The sequence below is a fragment of the Schistocerca cancellata genome, chromosome 5, assembly GCF_023864275.1.
Source record: "Schistocerca cancellata isolate TAMUIC-IGC-003103 chromosome 5, iqSchCanc2.1, whole genome shotgun sequence".
Lineage (NCBI taxonomy): Eukaryota > Metazoa > Arthropoda > Insecta > Orthoptera > Acrididae > Schistocerca > Schistocerca cancellata.
Genome location: NC_064630.1, coordinates 433588074 through 433610079, shown reverse-complemented (window position 1 = coordinate 433610079; position 22006 = coordinate 433588074). Strand labels below are relative to the sequence as shown.

The 22006-nt window shown below is 38.4% G+C and overlaps 1 protein-coding gene across 1 annotated transcript in view; it reads right to left on the bottom strand.

Annotated features, from left to right (window-relative positions):
• Positions 1-9678: 9678 nt before the first annotated feature.
• LOC126188136 (uncharacterized) overlaps positions 9679-22006 on the bottom strand; it is a 56454-nt gene continuing 44126 nt past the window's right edge. The window contains exons 2-4 of the mRNA XM_049929627.1: positions 20935-21171; positions 11294-11487; positions 9679-11184 (exon numbers count right to left, since the gene is read on the bottom strand). Of these exons, the coding sequence (XP_049785584.1) occupies positions 10997-11184; positions 11294-11487; positions 20935-21119 (567 nt within the window). The 5' untranslated portion in view covers positions 21120-21171 and the 3' untranslated portion in view covers positions 9679-10996. The remainder of the gene's footprint in view (positions 11185-11293; positions 11488-20934; positions 21172-22006) is intronic.

Below are 22006 nucleotides of genomic sequence, written 5' to 3'. Positions count from 1 at the left end.
AACTCTCCCACCTGCATGGACAGTGATATGATCAGGCAGTCCCCAAAAATTTTAATTTTAGTGCTCTGTGACACTCACTATCTCACTGATTGAGCCCTTGATGATTCTCTTCTTTGGAACTTCTCTGTACTTTCCATCAATACAGTAAGGTAAGGATCCCAGATTCTCAAACAATATGCAACAGTTCATTAATCAAGGGTAAAGAGACTGCTTTCAACCATCAGTTACACTACTTAGAATTCTTAAAATAAATATAAGTCTAGTGTCTTCCTTTCTCATTGTTCAATATATGTGGCTGGATAAAAATGGAGTCCCTCAATCATACCTACATTTCTCCCCATCAAATTGTAGTGATGTGAGGAATTGATGTGGTGAGTGATTTTGCAACAATATTTCACTGATGGAACAAAAGTACAAAGGGAAATGGAACGCTACCATGTAAAGACAGTATTGCTGGATGCAGAAAACTAGTTGCTCATACAGCACAAAACTAGAGGCAGGCCAAAAAGAGGTCAGAAGGTATTTTACAATTTTTGGCCTTTTCTTGTAAGACACATGCAATGAATATTGTTATCTCAGAAATGAAAGCCAGTTAATAAATTTAAACTTCATTTTCGAGTTCTGTGACCAAAAAAATATAGAGTAATCATATTCTGTTCATCATAACATTCAAATTGTCATTTTTTTAAATGAAGTTCCTGGTGCCTTACATTACTGCATGTCTGTTGGATGCCTGTTGATACCCCTTGGACCGGGACACGGAACACCAATCTGATCCCTGACTTGCTGTTGCCAAATCTCTAGTTATGTTTTATTTTTTGAGACGTTACTTGTTGATATAGCAATTCCTAATTCTCTAAGTTGACAATCTTTCAACTAATTTTACCTCAGCCAGCATTCATATATGAAAACAGAAGTATTATAAGAAACAAGTTATTGTATTACAGCTGTATTAACCCTTTGAACGGAACATCGGTCTGAGATACCGCCATAGTTGACATTAACAATGCTAACGGCGCTGCATTGTTCGTGAGGGTGGGGAGAAGCCCAGTAATCTTCAGTCGGGTCCCGAACCGCAGCTGGCCAACAACGTATTGTCGGCGCATGCATTGTTTTCAAGTAAGTAGAATTTTTGTTACGTATTGTCGGTCTGTGAGACCGTGTTCCGAAAAAATGCATTCCCCTCCCGGTCTGACAGACCGGGTGTTCCTAAAAGTGTCAAATTTTTGCCGGTCTCCCAGACCGGTGTTCCTAAAGTATCACGCATTTGTCGGTCTGTATGACCGATGTTCCACTCTTTGAACTCTTCTGTTTTCTGTGTAGCAACATTTCATCTATTTGATTGAAATTTTTGCCACCACACGATGCTTAATACTTTTGTGTTCATAGAAGAACGAGAAAAAAGTGTAACAACTCGTATTTAACGTTTTAATTTTTCCTCTTTCCGTTTTTCACACACATTCTCCAATTTACCGCGCAAACTTATTACAGCGATAGAATTATCCCCATTAAATTTCGTTAAAACTCATTTTTCCCTTTTTCCTTGCAGGTTTACAATGGAAGGTCCGAAATATGTTTCAAATCGGTCGAAAAGAATTGTAGCCCTTGCACGCTCTCAAAATTACCTTGAAGAATCAGACTCGGAAGTGGATTCAGATGAATCATGCATTCCAGATGAGGACCTTACTATCCAAGATCTTCGCAATGAAACAGATAATGACGATGACTCTCCCAATGATGATGATCGCGATGATGAAACTATTCGAGAAATATTTGAAGTCGAAAATACCGCAGTTCGCGAAGAAACTGGAGAGCAACCACAGTCTGACATAACTTCTGGTGGAAGCAGACTAATCACTCCACAGAAGCCTGCTGATGTTGCTAGCTCATCTACGCGTTCTGATGACACTCTAGATGAGAGTCGTCTTCCAGTTTCTTGCTACGGAAGAAACAAGTGTTTCACATGGTCATCAACTCCTGTTCGCTCTAAGACGCGAACAGCAGCATCCAATATAATAAAGGTACGGCTATCAAAGATACAAGGGCCTGCTCTTACCGTGGGGAAAAACCCACTCCCAGGTGAAGTGTGGCGCCTTTTGTTTACTGACGACATGATTGAGACGATTGTAAAGCATACTAATGAAAAGTTGGCCAAAATTCGTTCTGTTATTGAACTAAAAGAAAGTGTAGCTTACAGAGACACTACTGTGCAGGAAGTGAACGCTGTGATTGGAGTCACAGTTCTTTGCAGCATATTCAAATCTGCGAGGGAGCCTATGACCTCGCTGTTTTCCACTTCGGTCTTGGGGAGGCCAATTTTTCGATCAATAATAACAGAAAAGCGATTAGGAATATTGCTTAGGGCATTTAGATTCGATGACTCGAGCACGAGGGAACAGAGGGAAAAATATGACCCAGCTGCTGCCATTACAGACATATTTAATAAGTTTATTTGGAACTGCCAACAAATTTATAGCCCTGGAGCGCATTTGACAGTTGATGAAACTTTGGTGCCTTTCAGAGGGAGGGTTAAATTTCGTATATATATGCCGAATAAACCGGCTAAATATGGCATTAAGGTCATGGGTCTGGCAGATGCACACAATGCATATATTTACAATGCCTACATCTACTCCGGCAAAGGCTGTGATGGAGCCACACTTTCTACAGCAGAAAAGAAAAAGAGCATTCCCACGCAGTCTGTAATCCGCCTATCTAAAGGGCTGTATGGCACAAACAGAAATATTAGTTGCGACAATTGGTTTTGTTCTGTGGAACTTGCCCAGGAGCTACTAGCTCACAATTTGACATTAGTTGGGACACTAAAAAGAAACAGACCCCAGATACCAGCAGAATTTCAAGCAAGAAGCGATCGTGAAATTGGGTCCAGCCTTTATGGCTTTACGAAAGAAATGACTCTGCTTTCTTATGTCCCAAAAAGGAATAAGGCAGTCCTACTTCTTTCGTCAATGCATCATTCCAATTACACTGACGTTTCAAATGATAAACCTGAAATCATATCTTTTTATAACGCCACAAAAAGTGGAATAGACACGCTAGATATGAAGTGCAGTGTTTATTCTACTAATCGCAAAACAAGAAGGTGGCCGTTGGCTATTTTTTACCACATGGTGGCCATGGCTGGATCAAACGCAAGTATACTTTATGGACTTTTTGGAGAGAAGAAAACCGTATCACGTTTTGATTTCCTGAAAAGAGTTTCTCTATATTTGGTCTACGATTTCGTAAAATCCCGACTGGCAATCTCCAATCTGCCTCAAGAGCTACAAAGTATTATTTCATCTTTAGAAGAAGAGGCAGCAAAAGAAAAGCAAATCGTTAGCCAACGGAATAAATTTGTTGTTCGAGTTGATGAGTGTCCGACGGACACACTTGGTAAAAGAAAAACCTGTCGATTTTGTCCATATCAAAAAAAGAGGAAAACTGCCTACAAGTGTATTTCTTGCGAAGAACCAACGTGCTTGGAGTGTTCACGAAAAGTGTGCAAGACTTGTGCAATTAAAAATAAAAGTTAAATTTTTTCTTTGCATTACATTTTAGTATTCATTTTCTTTGTGTTGTAACTATAATAATGTAAAAAAAAGTATTTCTAAAGGAGTAATGTGTAAACAACAAAACACTGCAAATTAAAGTTTTTCCTAGTAATAAACTTGAATTTACTGGTATTTTAACAAATATTATGGTTCAAAAACCTATTATTATGTTTAATTACACCTTAAAGAGAGAGAGAAGCAACGTAGAAGTGCGGAAAAGTCATAAAAATAGAGAAAAATACACTTTAAATGTCCTAGCGGTCTAGCAGACCGATGTTCCATCTTACCGCCGAGTAAACGATGTTCCGGTTAGAGGGTTAAACTTATCTATAGTATAATTAATCTTGTTATGTTTTATTAATTTTTACAATGTTCATGATAGTACATGACTGACTAAAGTACTTCAGGAAGGCAATGAATAATCCTATCACAATCACTTTTAGCACTTCTTATACAAATTTATTTATTCATATAACTTGTTTTGAGAAGTTCAATCTCATTATTGAATGTTATGTGGCTCATTTTGTCAGAGGCTGAATAAAGATGATACAGAGCAGATAAACAGACTTTTTTTATAACTTGGCTAAAACTAAAAATTGTTAGGAGAGAGGTTTTTGCAGTAAATGTCAGTGTATATCAAAAGGATAGGTTGATGAGACATAGAGATTATGTATCTGTCATTGCAGAAAGAAAATTAAATTCTTTAAGAAAGAAAATGATGCTACAGAACTTAGTATGCATTTCTGTACCACATCAGCTGTAGGAAACATATACCAGCCACCCACACTCTGTCCAAGCAACTGCCTTTGAAGAGAATATTTTGTAACATACAAAGAGGAACCAACTCACAACACTCACTAAGTGACATATCATCTGGGAACATCTCATGTTAATGTGTGAAGAGTTGACTGTGAAGAAGTTTTACTACATTCATACCATCTGTAAAAAGTTCAAGCAATAGTAGTGGAGGATTGGCCACAATGAGTACAGTTTGTGCAGTTATATTTATAACACTGTATATAGTATTGCTATAGTATTCAAAAGACCAAACATTTGCAAAAGCAATTTCTGAATACAACATAGTACTACTGAACGTATAGGAAAATGTTTCACACACAAAAAACAAACTTTGCTGCATACACATACTAACATTTTGGAAAAACCACAGTCATGGAGTATGGTATCTACTTGCAACTTTCTGGTCTCCTATAGCCTTCTCTCAACTGCAAACATCAATTGATGAGGAGCATTTTTGCTGGGAAACCTTTAAACATACAACTGCACGTCATCTCCACCTGTTGCCATCAACTCTGCATACAAGCAGCATATTGTTCATTTTGTTATTTGTTTACTGACACTTCTCATAATGATCTCAACATTGTTACTGCAATGGCACTGAACATAACTACCCAATTATGACAAGAACAAAGGGCTATAAGGAGATGCACAAAATCTATTTGGTGCAGTGCAGGAAAGTGCCTTACCCGGAGGGTAGTTAGCAGGTTGTACCAACTAATGCAACTAATGAGGGTGACAAACACAATGTGTGCATACATGTGTGTGTGTGTGTGTGTGTGTGTGTGTGTGTGTGTGTGTGTGTACAGCATTCTTCCCAAACCACTGGATCATTTTCAGTCAAATTTGGTACATATACTGCTTGCCCTGCAAAAGTCATCACTGTGGAGGTTTGAAACTTCTAGCTCCCCTAGGAGTGGAGATATGAGCAAGAAAAGGTCTTTTGAACTCTTGACACCTAGGTTGCCCTGCATAACAGGGGTGTTGTGCAGGTGGCATCAGCATGCCTTGTGGGGGCTATACATATAGCTGGGCACAACTGAGCAGATGGAAAAGGGGGTGTAGGAGAAGGATACAGAGAAAGGGGGCAGGATGAGGTGGACAGAGGAAGGAGGAGGAGATGAATAGACAGAGAGGTGAATGGACATGATGGACAGAGAAAAGGAGAGTGGGATGGATAGGGAGAAAAGGGAGGATGAGATGAACAGAGGGAGGAGGTGAAGATGGACAGAGAGTGCCAAGGTTGAAATGGGCAGAGAGGGGGCAGAGGAGATGACACACAGGGGCTGAAAAGGAGATGGACAGAGAGAGGGTGAAGGAGGGGGAGATGCAGGAGGCAGGTGGAAAGTGTAGTTGGGTGTTGGGCAGGTGGAAAATATATGGACACAAGGAGGGGGAGGCAGTTATGATCAGAGAGATGGGCAGGTAGATGTGATCAGAGAGAGGGAGTGGAGGAGGTGGACAAAGAGAGACAGAAGGGGGGGGGGGAGGAGGAGGAGATGAAGAGACAGACAGATTGGGGAGGAATAGATGGATTGGTAGAGGTGGGAGAATGAGATGCAGAGAGAGACAGGAGGAAGGAATGATGTGCAGAGAGAGACAGGAGAAAGAAGAAGTGTTCACAGAGAGGGGTAGATGTGCCGTACAATAGCATGTGTGTCAAACACGTGTGTGGGGAAATGGCTAGCGCGTGTGTGTGTGTGTGTGTGTGTGTGTGTGTGTGTGTGTGTGTGTGTAATCTAGCTCATCAAAATATTTCTTCCAAATGCTAGAGAAGTTTTCATTCTCTTTTGTGTGTGTCTGCCAATGACTCAATGCTTCTGCTATTCAGCGAGTGGTCTCTTTTACTCTTAAATTATTTACAGTCCAAAGATGCAGATAACACCATTCTCAAATTTTAATGCTTCACAGTGCCCAAACTGTGCAGCTCGAGACGTGGGCTCCCTCTAGAAAAGTGATCTGTTTGCTGTCCCACAAATATACTATCCACTGTCCCACTGTAGATGGTTTCTTTGGTATGCCAGTACATTAGATGAATTGCATATATTAAATAAGCGTGCATGTGAAACATTCAAACTCATGTTTCAGATGCACAGTTTACAACGGAATAACATCAAACCAATGTAATCTTTATACAGTCTATCTCCAGCATTGGCTCTCTACTTCATGTGGCATTGTTTGGGCTGGTTACTAAGTTTGCCTACTCATTTTCTTCCACCAATCCATGTTGATAATACCCAAAAGAATTAAACAGTATTCTGGGTTAACATAATCATTGTATTAAAGTTAGTCAGAATGATAACAATTTTGGCTTCCAATGTCATTTTCAGGTGATTATTCATTAAGTGCACCAATGCATTGCTCCTTTTAAGAGGATACTGTCCTCATATCATTCATGTTTAAAAATTCTGTGCACATAATGCAACAGGTGTATTTGTCATTTATAAATAATGTAGCACTTCACATAATACATCTAGCCATCTGTGCATGAAATTTACTCCATCTACCTACCAGTGGTGATAATGTGACACCTTTAGTGTAACACACAGATTCCAAAGAAATGTTATTCTTTGAAGTATTGGGGCATTGGAACCACTCCAATTGGCACACCATTAGTAATATTGGAGCTATATCCATTGCATGTGTTAATTCAACAATCTTTTGGCTGAAGAAGTGGGAATACTAGTCAGTCAGCATTTAAACAAGCAGGGAATTAAGGGCACCTATTTAGACACATTGTATATGCATGGAAAACTTCTCATAAATGGTATGGAAAGGCTGATATTTTTTGTGATATACAATATAGTTAGATTGGGCAATGGTGCACTTTCTTACAGTCTGCAGCACTGTTGTTAGGAAGAGACCTGTAGAGTACTGTAGATGTTTTCCTCCTAAAGGAATTCTAGATCACATAGTCACAGAGAAAGATAATTAGCTACAGTACACTTAGTAATGTAACAAAATCAGAGCCAACAAAGGCCTTTATGAATTTACTAAATGTGAAAATGAGATAAAACAAGTGATGCCTTCAGTAAATTGTGTGCTGCCTACATTTCATCCATTGATTGTACAACATTAGGTGATGGAGGTACAAGAATGCCATGACCATCAACAGGAACCCTGTGCATGCCAGAGACAGAGATGATATGGCAGCCAGTGATATCTGGTGCCACATGTATCAACTCCTATTGATAACATAGTTGTGACTGCAACAGATTCTAATGCTATGTCATTTGTATTTCACTGTTGTGTAATACAGTAAATAAATGATGGGTTATTCAGTAAAATAATGTAATAGATAGTATATGGTTATAGCATCTTGCAATAGAAGCTGCATGTTGTCAGACTGATAGCCTGCTTACTGTGGTACAAAGTGGCCAAAGCTGAGGAAACTTAGATACAGCACAGAGATAACTACTGCTATAAAATATGTTTAATGCTACTTTATATAAAGTGTAGCATCATAGACTTATAATATTACCACTGGGTGTTTTTTGTACCATGTGCTGCATGATACTGAATGTAATGTAATGTAACTAATGCAAACTTTAATAAATCATCGTATGTGACTGTCTCCATACCTTCAGATGTCAGCAAGATTGTACATGACAAGCAGAACATGCACTGTGAGTGAAAAATTCTGATTTTCACATTTCAGCTCATCTGATGATGTTTTATGGTGAAAGCAGGTTCTTTTTGCAAACAAAACCATACCACAAAACTTGCTATGTTATATTCACATAAGAGATTTCATGTATGCTATACTAAACACTTTTCCAATGTTGTCTTTTTGCAATTTAATGCAAGTATCAAAATACCACTGGTAATATTCTGTATGTTAAATATATGGATGCATAGCACAGTAGCAAATCAGTAGGCTATTAAGATACAATGGGGTGAAAGAAGCTTCAGTTTACAACATAGGTTTCTGAGCTGTGTAACTCAAGCAGTGGAACAAGAACATCTTGTTTTGAAGATTTCTAACCTTTTCCCTAGTGATTTTGATGTTCTTGATGATATTCAGGCAGTTTATAACGATTACTTCTTCTCGTGTCTCAATTCCAATTTGATGAAAGTAGTAGAAAAGGTGGTGCAGAAGACACTGTAAACATAATATATGATGTACTTCAGTACTTAATGCATCAGCAGTATGTAGGATTTTTTTTTTTAAATTATCACTCACGTGTCTGTGCAGAAGATAACATCCCTCATAAGCTGCCTCAAAAAATGAAACTGGGATGCATGACTTAAGAAATAAAAAGTATTTTTTCAAGAATATTCAAGAGTATTGCACACAACAGACAAAGAATCTCTTATGTCCACTGCCACACATCACTGATGCTGTTATACCCACAGTTACATTGACATCCATACTCTGTGAAGTCCATGGCAGTTGCCCCATTCTTGGAATCAGAAGATACACTTCTCACTCATTTCAGAATTATGATGCATTTCTAAAAACAAATGTTTGTGATTCTAGAAACTGTAAGAAGATAATTGCTGTAGATTTAGTTGAGATTACATAATTGTAGTTTATTGGGTTGTCACCCTGCACAGAGGAAATTATTCTAGTTCCTTAGAGCAGTGGCAGCTTTTGTGTTGCCTGCAGTCAACGAGGATGAGAATCCTTTACATAATATTGCCAAAATAGTCCTCAATTTCTCTTCTGGCACTTGCTCATACAGTCCTTATCAAGCTGCAGAAAAGGACTGGGTCATCTCCCTAATCAGAGTCCGGCATCAGGTGCTGAGATGTCTCACTCCCAATCCATAAACATGACTATAATACGCCTGGCTGATATCCATCCAAACATTCTACAAAGATTTCCCTCCCCTACTGCACAACAGCAGTTTATCTTTTGTCCATAGTCAAACAAGACCTGTGACAGCTTGTTGAGAGTACACTGAATTTTATATGTCAAAGGAATCGTAGTAAAACCTGAAAATAAATGACCATACCGTCTATGCTTTACACATATGTGACAGTCAGAAATATAAAATACCAATTCGCGCATTAGAAATGGGAAAACAAAGAGTGAAATTGTACTGTCAAAAAGAAGTTGGCACTTTCTCAATCTCAACAGAGTGAAACACAGTGCAGTATGCAATCACATAGTTACAAATAAGGCAGCTGAGTTGGCATGGTCGCATACATCAAATTGAGGAGGCAATGATGGTCTAGGCTCAATCCTAGGATGTTAAGAATCAGTTCTACAAGCCAACTTGAAGATGATTTAGGTTTTCCATATTCAACTAGTCCAACATTGAGCATGGGATACACATAACAAAAATGACTTAAAAATGTAGTTTACAAACATATTTTCTCAAGCTGTTTTTTAAAGCTTTATTTTACATTTCTAAACATTGAATGCATGCAGCCACTCTTTAATCACTGGACAAAGCAGCAGTGAAAGCCATATAAGCAATGGGAAGAAAGATTATTATCAGTTCAATACTGCAAGCACTAACATTTCAGTCCATTGAATTTTAATTTATTCATTGCCTTGGTAAAGGATTATGGTGATCAGTACAATGACAAGACGGACATCTAGTTTTAACAAAAATGGTGTTCATTCCAAGTACTATCAGGATACATAACAAAATCAAAATATGTTTTTCTGACTTACAGTATGGCTTCATGGAAAAAGTCATCTATTATTCAGAGCTATTCACAGTAATAAGACTTCTGCCCATGTCACAAATTTACTTATAATTGAAGTTCAGCAACTTTTGTATTGCATTTGGCAGTGGGCATCTGAAATACAATTGTTACAAAGTTCACTTCTTCTATGTACTTTAATTTATTGGAGTCTTATGACTAACATTCTGTGGCAAAACTTCACTGAGGAAAAATGTTGTGCTTATCGATGAGTAATATGGATAATGTGTGGTGGCTAACTCTTCTTGACAATCACTTAGAGAGGCCAGCACACTGATGACAGCCTCGCAAAACATTTACTACCTAATAATGATTTTGCTGTAATCAGTAATGATCCAAAATTGACAATATTGCTGTAATACTAAAAGGAGAAAACTCTCATCCCTATCCATTATTCAGTGAAGTGGAGTACTGACCGATAAAAATCTTCACTCATTTACCTAGTTGTCCGAAGCACAGCAAGTTAGAAAAATACTATATTCACAACTCTTTCCCCATGTGTGACTTTATCTGCAATATGAAACCATAAACTATGTTCATTTATTATAATATTGGACAAATAGGCTTAACTATTTACACGGATTGCATTTAACTAAGGTTTAAAATCCACAGGTATTTACATACACAGATAAAAAAACAGAGACAAATACAGTAAACCATTTAATTATGCTGCAAACATTAATACTAAAAATGCATAATATAAATACAAATTTTATGCACAAATACAAAAATTTATATAAAAATATTAGTGACACTCACTAACATGAAATACTGAAAAGTCTCTAACACAATAATTCTATGATAATTTTTTTTTATTAAAATTATGTTTTCCAAAGCACTTTTGTCTTCTGTTCAACTGACTTTCTCAGTCATACATCATAGCTGACATAAAAAATTATAAAGGTAAGTAGGGCAGCACAAACTACTCAGTGTTGTTCAGCTACGTAACCATACGGTTTCCAGGATAATTGTTAAGACATCTGTTTTCTCTAGCTCTTCTTAACTTTTTTCTTAACTGTGAATTGTTTCTCCAAATTTCGCATTACTGAACTTCTCTGGTAATCCACATCTTTTTGACACATTCTTGCAAACAAAAATGGGCACTTATAAGTCACCCGCTCAACACAGAGAGTATTTGACCCTAATTTGGAAAACATGAATTCAGATGTTGCAGGAACTGTATGAAAAGGAAAAAAACTATTAACTTTTTAAATGCATTTACATATTAATGTAAATAAAAACAATGTAGAAGAATGTTAGTAAATGAAATAAAGCAAGATACTCACAGCAAGCCACGCCCTTAAAAAAGCATGTGCTATGATTTGAGTTGATTATGTAAGACTCTCCATCTTGTCGTACTTCAAAGTCAGCATGAGTGGAGTGGTGGATAAATGGTGCATGTGGCAGAAATTCTTTATATTCAGCAGAATATTTCCAGTGATCATAGTTACCACTCTCTGTCAAAATGCTGAAGTCTACACTTTAATTTCAAGAAACACACAAATTTATTTTGTCAGTTTCAGATTTTTTTAAAGTATTGAACAATGATACAATTAACATGCCAAAAGTTTTCAGCTGAATCCATGATTACACTCATTAACTAGGCACTAATATAATTTTTCCAAAAACTTCTCTTTAAAATTTTAGCACGATTCGTTTCTTTGGAACCACACTTCAAAAGCTGTTAAAGGACATTCCTAGGGAAATGTCAAGTAACAATCAGTTACAGATGGTTGTAACCTCTTTTTTCCTTAGAGTGACTTACAACAGTTTTTATGTCCGTGAATCAACATCAGCCTTGTTTGTCATTGTTGAGAATAGCAGACTTTTGAGATGAAAATATCAAAAACCTGACTTACTTTTTCAGTTCACACATTATGGCATTATATTTCAAGCCACTCTTCATTGATCAAAAGTATGATCACTGCATAATAGTGAGTAACAAGGATAAAATGGGGTGTGCTAAAAACTTTTGGCATGGTTATTACAATATGAAATAAAACTCACAACCACAAAGCAAATATATTCTCTAAAACATACACATGTGCTTTCTCTAAATTTGGGCAAAGCAATGTGCGACAACCCAGATTTTGTCAATGAAATGCTTGCATTAGCTTTTGAAGTGTTCTTAGGTCACTGACGTATGATAACAGCCAACATTTATGTACACAGAATACATACTGATAGACCTGAACACTCTCTGCATTACTGTGTGAGAACAGATAAGAAATGATATGACTTCAATGTTGACTGTTAATATACTTTAACCTTCTAAAGACGCTTAAAGTATACCCACAGTCAACAATGAAATCATAGCTATACAGTTTAGAAGCTGAATGTTTCAAATTATGAGTTTTTGTAGTGTTTGAGATACAGCAGTAAGGCATATAATAAGAGGAGAAAATAATTCCTGGAAATAAAAGCACAAACAGCTGTTTATTGCTTACAATTATGGCAATGGTTCAAGTACATATTTAACAATTCAGATAAGGTGGCAGATAAGAATTCACTGGGTCTCACTTGCTCACTTCTTGAAGAAGTCAACATACATTTCCACAATAGGTTAAGTCAGCCTCCACACAACAAGGATCAGCAGCCTGGCACCATGTTGTAGCACTATAGCTGCTCACTGATGACTCAGAAGATTAGGGAAAGTTACTGGTTTTTGATGAGCAAACTATCTAAGAGCCTTGTTTCTCATTCACTGTGGTGACTAGATTTACATTACCATGATATGATTCTTCAGGCTCTCCCAACAGATATTTCCAATAAATTACTGTTAGGTCTGCCACTGGATCACATTTTGTGTACAGCACAATGTGTTCTTGAAACAACTGCTCAACATCATCTTATCACTGCTGGCAAGTAGTAAGTCTTGGTGTCAGCACTGTTACGCTCTGTTAGGAGGCGTCATTTGGTCTAAAGACATGCATCATGGACAACTTGCATGCAGATGGATGACGGTAGCACGTTCAGAGCATCCTACCAGGAGGCATGCAGTGGCCTTCTGCACACGTGCCAAGTGACATGGAGGGTCCATCTAGCTAACAATTTCTGTATGGCTCCCAGTCACAGTAAAACTCATCAGCAGTAACAGTAACCTGGTGTATGCACATAAGGCCACAGCTTAGTTCCTAGTAGGGGCCCCTCAACATGCTACAGTCATCTGTCTGCAAGCAGGGTGACCACACATGCTGGTCTTTAATCCTGGCCTCCTAAAAGACCAAAGCAGTACAAACAATGGGAGTTGTCACTTGCCAGTATTAACAAGCAGCTGCCACCTGACAACGTCAAGCTATTTACTTGAAGAAATATTGTGGGGTATGTAAAAAATGGTCCAGTGGCAGACCTGAGAGACATATATTATGAAGAAAACTCAAAAGTGTGACTGTAACTGACCTTCAGATTCTGGTAACACTAAAATGCCTATAGCCCCTGTAGCTTTATTTGACAGGATCACTCTCTTGCTTGCCTTCATTTTTGCATGTAATTCAGCAATTATTGTGTGTGATTTTCTCCTACTTTCCAAGCCATGACACACATTTGAATAACCTTTACAAGTAGAAGAGTTTAACCAATCTTTGCCACTGATTTCAGCACTATTACATCAATTAATAGAGCTTCTTGTAACTGTCTCAGAGGTTTTTATTCAGTATATATGTTTCTTTGAGTATATCTATGATTCTTATTTATGTAGCTTTGTAATCTCCCCACCTGTCTTCATATCTATTAGTAGCTTTATCACAGTCACAGTGATTAGGCTACAGGCCAAGGTTAATTAAGCCTACAAGCATGAGAAGGAGGTCAGGACAGAACACTATAATGTCAGTGCTCATTTCAGCAAGAGCAGACAGTGCTGGGGGGAGGGGGGGGGGGCTATTACATGTATATGTAACACATTAGTCTGAAGACTGGTTTGATGTAACTCTCCAAACCCTAAGAATAGTTGACCATGCACTGCGTAGATATGTACCCAGTAGAACAGTTTGTAATGGAAGGGACCCTCCATGGTATACAGTCACTGTAAAGGAACTTCTAAAGATCCAGAGATTACTGCCTAGTAAGTGAAAAACAAAGCGTAGGGTTATAAATAGAGAAAAGCTGAATGAAACACTTTCGGCTGTCAAGGGAGCAACAACTGAAGCCTTCAATGACTACTAAGAGGATACTGTCACATGATTTTTCACAAAATCCAAAGAAATCCTGACCAAATATAAAGGTTAAAGAGGCATCAAAGTGCCTAGTCACTTGGAGATGAGACAGGAACTGAAACTGAGACCATCAAAGCAAAAACTGAGACATGAAACTCCATTTTCAATGTTTCTTTACAAAGGAAAACACAATTGCACAATTTTAATCCTCACACCACTGAAAAGTTGAGGATGTCAAATTAAACACCTATCAGCTGTCAAATTTCCAACCTTATTTTATTTGGCAACCAGTTTCAGCATTTTAATACTCCATCTTCAGACCCCTACAGTGATCTCTTCTACCTGCAGGTCAGCAGGTGATGGTTCAAGTAATCACTGTAGCAAATATCTACTAACATCAGTGTTACTGGCCCCTGTTTTGAGCATAATCCAGATATATTCTTCCTACACATCAGTCAGCTGGAGTGGTAAAACGATGAAACTGGTTGCCAAATAAAATAAGGTTGGAAATTTGACAGCTGAAAGGTGTTTAATTTGACATCCTCTATCAAACAGCCGAGTTCCACAACCATCTCTAAAGAGATGGACATACAGAGACTGAAAAGTTGAGCGAAATAAATGTTAGTGTCAGCAGTGTTGGGACACAACTCAAATTGTTAATGCTGAACATAGCTCCATGGTCCAATAAAATCCCTGTCATATTCCATACTGCATTTGCAGCTGAGTCAGTCCCTCTTTCAACTGTAGCCTACTGTAAAGCCTTTGAACAAAAAACAGTGCCCAGCAGTTGGAAGAAAACACAGATCATATCCATTTACAGGAAAAGTAGTAGAGTGATTCACAAAATTTCTGTCCAATATTCTTAACATTGATTTGTTGCTGAATCTTAGATCACATTCTGAGCTCAAACTTAATGAAGAGTGATATCCTCTATGCTAATGATCACGTAGTCCAAAAACACTGATCATGCAAAACCAAACTCCACTTTTCTCATATGACTGCTGAAAGATTTGGATCAAGGCAGTCAGATAGATACAGTGTTTCTTGATATCCAAAGAGCATTTGACTCAATACCACATCTACATTTATTGTCAAAAATATGATCATATGGGATATCACGTGAAATTTGTGACTGGATTGAGGACTTTTTTGGTAGGGAGGAAACAGCAAGTTATCCTGCTTGGAGAGTCATCAGCAGGTGTAGAAGTAACTTTTTGGTGCCCAAGGGAAGTGTGTTGACACCTTTTCAGTCATGTTCTGTATTAATAACTTTGCAGACAAGTGTTATCAAATAGGACTGACTGGGGATACTGAACGTACAGAGAAGGGCATCACAAATGGTCACAGGTTTGTGTGACCCATTGGAAAGTGTCACAGAAATATTGAAATAACTGGACAGGCAGATTCTTAAACACAGATGTAAAGCATACCAAAATAGCCTACTTGTGAAGGTTCAAGAACCAGCTTTAAACGATGACTCCAGGAATACATATTGCTCCAACAGGTATTACAAGAGCAAGATTACATTCATTACAACACATGTGGAAGCATTTAAACAATCATTCTTCCCAAGCTTCACACATAAATGGAACAGGGAAAACCCTAATAACAGGTACAATAGAATGGACCCTCGCCACACACTTCACAGTGGTTTGTGGAGTATGCAAGTAGACTAGGCTACACCATGCAAACCTCTTCAATAGTTCATAACTATGGCAACCAACATCCACCTGAATCTGCATGATGTAGGCAGATCTTGTTCTCCCTCTACCATTTTTACCCACTACACTTCCCTCCACAACCAAACTGACTATTCCTTGAAGCCTTAGGATGTGTTCTATCAACCTATTCCTTCTTCAGTCCAGTTGTGCCATACATTTATATTTCTCCCAATATGATTCAGTACCACTTTAATAATTATCTTCAAACATTATTCTATAGCACCACATATCAAATGCTTATATTCTCTTCTTTCCTGTTCTGTTTCTTTCATATTTCACTTCTGTGTGAAGCAACACTACAGACAGATACTTTCAGAAACAACTTCATAACAATTAAATGTCAGATGTTAAAGTTCTCTCTCTTCATAAAAGCTCGACCTGTAACTGGAAGTCTGCATTTTACATCCTTTATAGTTCTGCCAATGTCAATTATTTTGTACCGAGACTGTAAAACTTCTTTACTGTTGAGTTGTTGCATACTTACTTACTTTCCGTGTCCGGAACTAGACTTCAGACTTCCAAAAATCAGCAGCCAATATGGCCTTGTCATTTGCCTCCCATAAGTCATTCATTGTGCAGGGCTGGTCTAAATATGGACAGATAAGCAGGTGTTGAGGTTCCTGGACAGAACCACACAGACAGAGAGTGTTCTCATTCTCTTTTAGGAAACCCCATTGCTGCTGGTTTGTCTTGCACTTTGGCACTTCTACCCTCATATGGTTTAGGGTTCTCCAGACTGTGTATGATAGGTCCCCACCAGGTGCCAGTTCTTCTTTTACTTCTTTATGAGGGTTTCTCAGGTCGATTTCCCACTTTTTCAAATGATTCTCTGCAGCCGACCCTTCCAGGGCTCGGTACATGACAGGAAACTCTTCCTCAAACAAAGCTGTCGGTCAGCAGGCTGGTGTCCATATAAAGGGTGACGCATGTTCTTTTCTTGCTTGGATTTTATGGCTTCGGCAGCGATGTCACGTCGTATGTTGGGCGGTGCGATCCCCATGATTAAGTACATCTTGTGCACTCGGGTTGGCCTCAAGCATCCGGTAACAATCCGTGCCATTTCATTCACCCCGACATCAACTTTTCTCGCGTGTGTCGATGCAGACCATACTGGAGCGGCGTATTCCGCGGCTGACACACTGAGCGCAAGGGCTGAAGTTCTCAGGACTTTTGGGTTTGCACCCCAGGATCCGCTGGTTAGTTTCCTGATGATGTTGTTTCTAGTTGAGACTTTTTCCCTTGTGGCATTACAATGATGTTTACAGGTCAGTGTGCGATCCAACATGACACCAAGATATTTTGGCATTTTACAATGCTCGAGACGTTCACCTCTCCATATTACATTTAATTCACGATTTGCCTCCCTGTTCTTTAAATGGAATGCACAGACCTGCGTCTTGGAAGGGTTCGGCCTTAGGTGGTTTGCCTCATAATACTGGGAGAGAGCTTCCAAGGTACTGGTTAATTTCTCTTCTACATCCATAAAATTGTGACCTTGGGCTGCAACTGCAGTGTCATCGGCATACATAAATTGGCGCGTGATGTTTGGCACTGGTTGGTCATTTGTATATGTATTATACAGAGCTGGGGCGAGGACACTTCCCTGAGGTAGGCCATTCCTCTGATTTCTCCACCTGCTCTTCTTGCCCTAGAGACAGACGAAAAATCTCCTATTATGCAGGAAAGTACCTATCAGTGATGTTAAATGGTAATCTCTTGTTACATTATATACTTTCCTAAGGAGCCTCCAATTGTTTACCGTATCATATGCAGCTGAAAGGTCTATGAATGCCACTCCCGTGATCTCTTTCCTCTCAAACCCATCCTCGATATGTCGGGTCAGGTTCAGGACTTGACCGCAGCACGATTTGCCTGGTCGGAAACCTGCCTGCTGTGGGATGATCTGTTGTTCCAAGACGCTTTCTATGTGACTTAGCGTCAGGCATTCCAAGATAGCATTCTTTCATAAGTTTAATAAACACAACGGATGCACATAACAGAGACTTTAGTTATCAATAATATTTACTCCTCCACTATTTATAACAATCTGTAATTGCTGGGGTATCTTTTTGAATCTGCAACTGCTGAAAATATGTGATTTTGATGTGAAGAACTTGTTGAGCCATGTTTGGAGTGCATTTTCATCTGGAAAGGAAGTCCATTGAAGGTTATTCAATAGAGTGTGGAAAAGAAGAATACCTGAGGGTGCAAAATCAGGTGAATGAGATGTGTGTGGGATGATTTCCCAATCCAACTCTTGTATAGATTTTTTTATCTCTCTAGCACAATGGGAGTGGGTGTTATAAAAGAGTAGCATCACTTCATGCAGTCTTCCTGGTCATTCTTCTTGGACTGCATATGCAAGGTGTCTCAGGTGTTTACAATAAATGTCAGCAGTGATGGTTACACCTAGGAGAAGCAATTCATACTACACCACAGTGAATACACAGAACTGCTGGATTTACGATACTATTAAATTCCGTGTTGTGCACAAACAGCTGTTGCACTTTCTGTATGTGACTGTGTGGTGTGGATTCACAAGCACCTTTATTCTTGATCTAGCAGAGACGCTGAGTCGCGATAGGCACAGCAAAAAGATTCATACAATTATAGCTTTCGGCCATTAAGGCATTTGTCAGCAGTACACACACACACACACACACACACAACTTGCACACATGTCTGCAGTCTCAAATAACTGAAACAACACTGTTATCTGAGACTGCAGATGTGTGTGTGTGTGTGTGTGTGTGTGTGTGTGTGTGTGTGTGTTAATACACTCAGAGGGCCTGTCAGGTGTACCATGGCATCAGCATGTTATCGAGACCTCCCTGTCCATCATATGATTCCTGTTTTGGATAAGAGTAAATGTGTGGAAACCACTGTTTCCATGCAAGATGGGACAACACTTCATGTTGCTCAATCATTAAAAGATCTGCTTAATGCAAACTTTCACAAACGTATTGTGACCAGAGGTTTCCCAGATGTATGGCCTGCAAGATCACCTGATCTGAATCCATGTGACTTTTGGCTCTGGGGATTTATCAGGGACATGTTCGGTTCCTACCCGATCTGAAGGGCAGTATACAAGAACACATTACTCAGATTCCACCAGCACTGCTGCAAGCAACTGTTGATCATGTCATTTTATGGATGCAGCATCTCCTCAATGAGTCCAGTGCTCATCCTGAACAAATTGTGTAAGCAGATGTTAAAAATAAAATCAACATTATGCACTTCTCACTTGTTTGACCTTTTCTGCCCACCCCTCCTGTACCTAATCCATTATATATAGAAACATTTCTATATGTCTTTCTCGCATTTACAGCGCCAGGTTTTCACCTGGTGGCCAAAACTGGAATTAATTTTTTTTCCATTGTAAATCGGTTCCACATTAATGCATAAGAATATCTACCAAGTTTCACTTCTCCGTGAGTAGCTGCACTTTAATAATAAGCACCTGCTACAATGCTACCTTTGTGACTCAAATGTCTCTATTTCTTTCAATCAGATAGCTCCCATCTTATTAATTTCCTACCTTTCTGTAATGTCAGCCACACAACAATTACAGCACACACTGGACCTCTGTGAGTTGCCGCACATTAATTACAACCAAATGCCACAATGCTCCCTTGGAGACTCTCAAAATCCTCTGTTTCTTTCAATTAGACAGTCCCACCTTCTTAGTTTCCAAATGTGCAGTTTGCAATTGATAAATAATGGCCAGAGTTCAATTCTGCTCTTACAAATGTTTAGCAATTTAAAATCTTATTTCTGTATCTTTGTCTTACCAGTAACGTCAATCTGAAACTTTCCAGTGTACCCAGGTCTCTTTTTTTGTTACAAAATTCTTTCGTGATTCTTAAATCCAATGTTTGCAATGACTAAATTTTGGTCTGTGCAAAATTCTATACGGCTGCTTTCTATTTCATTCCTTTTATCCCATCCATCTTCTCCTAGCATTTTTCTTTCTCTTCCTTTTCCTACTAATGAATTCCAGTCTCTCAGCTATAATTGAAATTTCATCTCCATCAATGAACTGAGTAATTTCTTTTATTATATAACGTGGTTTTTTCAGTCTCTTCATCATCTGCAGGGCTAGTAGGCGTATAAAATTGTACTATGATGGTGGGCTCTTGGCTTTGTGATATCTTGACTATGATAATGTGTTGACTATACTGTAAATAATAGTTTACCCACATTCCTATTTTCTTATTCATTATAGCCCTATTCCTTCATTACCCCTGTTTGATTTTATGTAGATAACCTTGTACTCCCTGCCCAGAAAGCCTATTCATCCTGACACCATACTTCACTAATTTTCCTTTATGTAACCTCTGCCTATCGATTTCGCTTTCCTAATTCTCCAACCTACTTACTTAGGAATCTCAAATTCCATGCTCTTACCCACATAACACCTGATTTGTTTTTCTGGTGGCAACAACGTCCAAAGTCGCCCCTGTGAGAAGATCCAAATGGGACACTATTTGCCTCTAGAATATTTTTTGTTAGTACATGTGATCCTAATTTTAAAAAATAAAGAAGAACTGCATGTCCTCAGGAAATCTAACAGCTGTAATTCCCTCTTGCTTTCAACTATTCACAGTACCTATACAGCAAAGCCATGTTGGACAGATCAGTGAAACCTACAGATAGTTTACCCTGCAACTACTGAAAAGACTGCTGCTCCTCTTCAAGAACCATATGTTAGTCTGGCCTCTCCACCAATATCCACCCAATGTGGTACTGAGAGATGAAGAAGCCTGCACAGGATAGAGTAGCATGGAGAGCTGCATGAAACCAGTCTCAGGACTGAAGACCACAACAACAACAACAACAACAACAACAGTGGTTGCACCTGGAGTATGGCTACCTATATCATTTATGCACACAAGTAATAGTATGCACTGTCTGCCAAAAAGAAGAATTAGTCTGTTACTTTGCAGTAAAGTAAAGAAACAAGCAAGCAAACAAAGCAAACTGCTGCAATGAAGACAGAAAATTCTAAACTACTATGCATTACAATAATGTAGTATAGGCCCTTATTGTACTTACATTGTAGGATTGAGCTTCTTCATGTTACTAAAATCAGCAACATACTCCCAGACATCAGCTGGTTTAGTATCTCGTATGATAATTTTGAAAATGGCACTGTGCTCTTGAGAACGAAAGATAAAATAAAGCACAATTGCTGCAATAGAAACAGCAGTAATGCGTTTCTTGTACCAACGGATCTGCATTGTTGGAGGAATTTTATCTTTTTTCTGTGGTATTGTAGGGTAACAGCTCTAACTGAAAAAAATTTAAATGCAAAAAGTTTCTCATAAAACTGCACAAAACATTTAATATTCTATTTCTGAAATTCAATTTATGTTACTGCTATTCCAAAAATTAATTCTCATTATATTATTAATGATCATATGCAAAATATTACCTATGTGTTTCACTGTTTTCTTAAAGTAAGTTCTTAAATACAACTGCATTATCAAATGATGAATTTGACTTATATCAACAAAAACAAATGCTATCCATAAAGAAGAGTAAATGCAAACACAGTGTTACATCTTCAAAGTAAGTAACAAAATCTTATCCCTCAACAAAGCAATTACACAAATAATTATTCTAAATCCTACGAGAGTAAGCTTAACTGCCAGATAGAAACTGTTGGCACACTCAAGTGAAATATTTGTGAACAGCTCCAAAGGAAGGAAGAAATGAGCAACCCTTAAAATATTTCCCTTCATTGTTTCTACAAATTATATCTACAATTCACCTTAGTGTTGTAGTTACAGGATTTACATTAAGTCACAGGATTTAGATTCATTCATGGGTGTCCATATCATAGGGCAAGGGGCCACTCTTCCCCCCCCCCCCCCCCCCCTCCCCCCCAACCTCTTAGGGAACGGAAAAAATATAGTGTATTCAGGTGTTTTTCTTTCAAGAAAATTGTCTAAAAATTGGTTTTACACAGGTTTTTAACTGGGTCAGAATTGGAGCTTTTTTTGGTTACTTAAACATCATCACTCATCTTCCAAAATATTAAAAATACTCCAAGGCCCAAATCTAATCACCCCCTCCCCCCCCTCCCACAAACTATTGTAAGGGTGCCATTGGATTAATTAGCTAA